The sequence below is a fragment of the Suricata suricatta genome, chromosome 11 (genome assembly GCF_006229205.1).
Source record: "Suricata suricatta isolate VVHF042 chromosome 11, meerkat_22Aug2017_6uvM2_HiC, whole genome shotgun sequence".
Taxonomy (NCBI): domain Eukaryota; kingdom Metazoa; phylum Chordata; class Mammalia; order Carnivora; family Herpestidae; genus Suricata; species Suricata suricatta.
The window spans coordinates 6220730-6224596 of NC_043710.1; the positions used below are offsets into that span (position 1 = coordinate 6220730).

The 3867-nt window shown below is 57.5% G+C and overlaps 1 protein-coding gene across 1 annotated transcript; it reads right to left on the minus strand.

Annotated features, from left to right (window-relative positions):
• Nucleotides 1-810: 810 nt before the first annotated feature.
• On the minus strand, nt 811-2076 carry ZNRD2 (zinc ribbon domain containing 2). The gene is made up of 4 exons (XM_029956804.1): nt 2014-2076; nt 1766-1917; nt 1550-1634; nt 811-1191 (listed from the first exon to the last, which is right to left on the minus strand). The coding sequence occupies exons 1-4, from the start codon at nt 2030-2032 to the stop codon at nt 848-850; spliced, it is 600 nt and encodes a 199-aa protein (XP_029812664.1). The 5' UTR covers nt 2033-2076; the 3' UTR covers nt 811-847.
• Between the last annotated feature and the right edge of the window lie 1791 nt (nt 2077-3867).

The window sequence follows — 3867 nt, forward strand, 5'->3', positions numbered from 1 at the left end:
CTTCCTCGCTGTGCCCGGGCCGCCGCCCGCAGGCCCCGCACCGCGCGGCCCGAGGCCAGCCGCCGCCCGTAGGCTGCGCTTTGTTCCTTCCCCGACTCCACCGACTCCGCCCCTGCCCCACCCCCTTCGCACGGGCGGGGCCTCCCTTAAAAGGGCTATGGTGGTGGGCCCACATCTCAGAAAAAGCTGAGGAAAGGGAATGGGGGAATGGACTGAACTGGAACCAGAAAGGGGATGAGGGCAACCAAAAGCGACGAACGCGGTTCTTTCATGGTTCTTTTCTGCAAACCCCACAATAATGTGTTTAATCATTCTGCCCAATTAGAACTCCCAAGGGAAAGGATGGAACCCGAGGGGCCTGGGGCGGTCAGACTTGGTCCCTGCCGCCCTGTCAGTGTCAAGTACCTGGGCTGGGCACGAAGCGAGTCAGGATGACGGTACCAGAATGCTCAGGGGAAGGAGAAGACACCAAAGGGGACTGGAACCCCAAAATCTCACTCAAGGATGGGAAATGAGCGCTGGATGGCTGAGGAGGCTGCAGGGGGGCAGGAGAGGTCCACCCCTCTGCCTTCTGCTTTTGAAGAGGCTGTGGCCGCCTCTCCCAGGAGGAAAAAACAAAAAAAAGCAGCATAGTCCTCTGCATCTTCCCTCATTCTGAGTGGGGAAACCAGGCAGAAACAAGCCCAACTCATCTCTCAGGGCATCAGGAACAGACAGTAGTAGGGTCAGAGGCCAAAGGCAGGAAGCTCATGGAGCTGGGGCTGGCATGCAACTCAGAACCAAGAAAAGAACAAACCACACAAGAGGAGAGCTGTTTTTCTAGAGGGTTCTTCTCAGGAGGGACCTCTTAGTGTTGAAGCTGCCGCAGGCTGCGCAGAGCCTCAGCACAAGCTCGGATTAGGCTACACAGCTGGATGCTAGTCTCCAGGGAGGTGCTAGGGCCCAGTTCAGCAGAGGCCCAGGTCAGCTTCTGCAGGAGGGCTTCCTGCGTGCAGGCCAGGACATCTGCATTTGGAGGCACAGCAGGAGGGGGTGGCCCCTGGGCTGCCTTGAGCCCTGCGGCAGCTCCCTCACAGTGCTCTGGCCGGGGTACTGGGGGCTGAGAGGCTGGCCGAGAGCCCACGGGGAGCTCCGAGGCAGAGGCAAGCTGGTGTTCCCGAGCTTGGGAGAGGGCAGCCTGGGCATTCAGAGCTACAAAAAGGAGAAAGTGGGTGGAATGGTCAGGGCCTGTCCCCTCGCAGCCCTGAGCCACCTCCTCACTCGTTACTGTTCCTGCTCTTCCTAGGCGTAAGATGTTTTTCCTGCCCCTCTATTGGGTAACTCATCCATTTTCTTCTTTGTGTCAAAGGTATTCGTGCCCTTGATTCATCTCTCCCATCAGGATTATGCCCGCCTGAGCGCAGACTCTTCACAGTGTCTGCACACGGTAGGTGTTTAGTGCTCTTACTGAACGAATGGTCCTTTCTAGAGCCGAAAAGAGAAAGCATCTTGCCTCCGCCCCACCCGCAGACTCCACTGTCACCTCCCAAACCTACACTCGACCCCTCACCCGGATTATCTTTATCCACGTCTGAGTCGAGCTCCTGACAAGCCACGCAGTAGATTTTCCGCTGTTTGTCTTGGAGGAGGATCGTCTGGAAGCGGAAAGCCGGGGGCAGGAGTGAGACGCAGGCCCATGGAATCCCGGGGGGAGAGTTGAGGAAGGGCCGTTGAGGCCTGCGCCGCTGCCCCATCCCCGACCCCACCGTCCCGAGCCTCTCCTCACCCCGCAGTCCGTGCACGTCTCGCCCAGCATGCGGTAACCACGCAGCAGGTAGTCGCCCATGAGTCTGGAGATGCGATCCTGTCGCTCCCGTCGCGCTTGCAGAACCTTCGTCTCCGCTTCGGTGGGGGGCTCCCAGGAGAAATCGTCGACTTCTGGCGGAAGAGAGTCACAAGAGACAGAGGGGTCTTGCCCGAGCGGGCTGCCTCCTGCATCCCGCAACCACAGCTCCCCGCAGCCCAAGTCCTCACCAGCGCCGTTCAGGGCCATGTCGCCGTTCTCTCCACTAGGCTCACCGGAAGTGACGTACAAGCAGAGCGCTTTCCACTCGGCTCCGCCCCCTCCGCTCAGTCCTAGGATGAGGGCGGAAACGGCACCTCTCCGACGTCAACATGCCCAGAGTGGGGCGTGGTTTCTGCTGGCCCGACGGCGAGCCCCGCCTCCGGAGCCAGGTCCGCGCCCTTTGGGCTGGCGGGGCCGCGGGAGGGGAGGCTGCGGGGTCACGCCGCTCGGGTCGCAGACCCGGAAAGCGGGTGTGCAGGGTTGCCGTTCCTACCCGTCGCAGATGAAAATGACCATTTGGCTGGAGAAATCCCCGCTGGCCTCCACCTGCCCTCGGGCCTCCCTTTCCGCACAGGTCGCACCGGGCCGGCTGGGCAGTGGCGTCATCACAGCACCCTTGGTGAGAACTAGTGGCCTCCTGCGCGCGCTTAGAGCCTCCTCAGGCCTCAGTACTTCCCGGCATGGCAGGCCAGGCGGGGATCCTCCTCCCTTTCTATTCCTTTCAGCCTGTTTCAAGACACTGCCAGCCCGTTCTGCATATTCGGAGTCCGGGTTTGCCGACCCCCTTAGCCCCAAGGCCTGGGACTGATGCAAAGTCGGCCCCTAACTTTTTTTTGAAGTTTAAGCCCTCAGTGGGGCTCCTGGGTGGCTCAGTCGGTTGAGCGGTCGACTTCGGCTCAGGTCATGATCTCAAAGTTGTGGGTTCGAGCCCCGCGTCAGGCTCTGTGCTGACAGCTGAGCCTGGAGCCTCCTTCTGTCTCTCTCTCTCTCTCTCTCTCTCTCTCTCTCTCTGCCCCTCTCCCACTCACGATCTCTCTCTTAAAAATAAATAAAACATTTTTTAAAATTAATAAAAAATAAATAAACATTTTTAAAAAGTTTACGCTCTCAAAACGCTGGCTGACTGCAAAGCGCTGAACTGGGCTCACACAAGTGCTGGTCCAGCGGCAGCAAGAGGTTCCTGCCAGACTGTGAGGCTGAGGGACCTACTACTTATGACCGTAATGTGTTTTGTTTTGTTTTTTTAGGTGGGTCTCTGTTAAAATGACTAGTGCTCCCTGAACTTTGGTCTTGATTTTTCCCCCTCTTCTGTGTTCTTTTTCTTTATACATTCTCTCCTTTATTAAATTTAGAGAAGGCAGCCCGGGCAGGCAGTGGTCCCCGGATGTGCAGCCTGAAGCGCCTTAAGGCTACACCCAGGGCAGGGGAGAAGGAGCTAGGATTTAGCCACCCACCAATCTAATCAGCAACTTCCTTCTTTGACCACACAGCACATGCTTCTGCGGTCTTACCTGAAGATTAGTGCCCTCCTCTTGGGCCCATCTTCCTTCTACATAGACTCCCTGGAACTGCCATTTTCTGACCCTTGCTGCCTCCTGCTTACCTGGGGAGCCCTGTGCTCCTTGTCTGTGTCTCCATCTCCCACCAGGCTCTTAGGCAGTCGCGCTCCGGACTCGGAGCCCGGCCCGAGGTCACTTCTGCCAGGCCGACCAGCGGCACTCTTGGACTCTCCCTGTGTGCACAGACCCTCCAGGCCCGTATCGCTTCCGCTCCCAGCCCCGTCCTAAACTCATTTCATCAGCATGGCCAGTATCCCTCCACAGCTTAGTCTTTCTGGCACGAATTAAGACCCTGGCACTCATCCTCCTGTTTAATCCCTTCCGTTCACTCCCCGTGACTGCCGTTTCCAGAAGGTACTACTGTTATCCCCATTCTACAGAACAGGAAACAATCATGCCTTAAAATTTTTTAAATAAAATTTATTTATTTTTGAGAGACACAGAGACAGAGCACAAGTGGGGGAGGGGCAGAGAGTGAGGGAG

Excerpts from the sequence above, each read along its gene's own strand:
- ZNRD2 (XM_029956804.1), bottom strand. Across the intron at positions 1,635-1,765 it reads AGACGTGCACGGACTGCGGG|ACGATCCTCCTCCAAGACAA; the intron begins GTGAGGAGAGGC and ends TTCCGCTTCCAG. Across the intron at positions 1,192-1,549 it reads CGTGGATAAAGATAATCCGG|CTCTGAATGCCCAGGCTGCC; the intron begins GTGAGGGGTCGA and ends TCCTTTTTGTAG.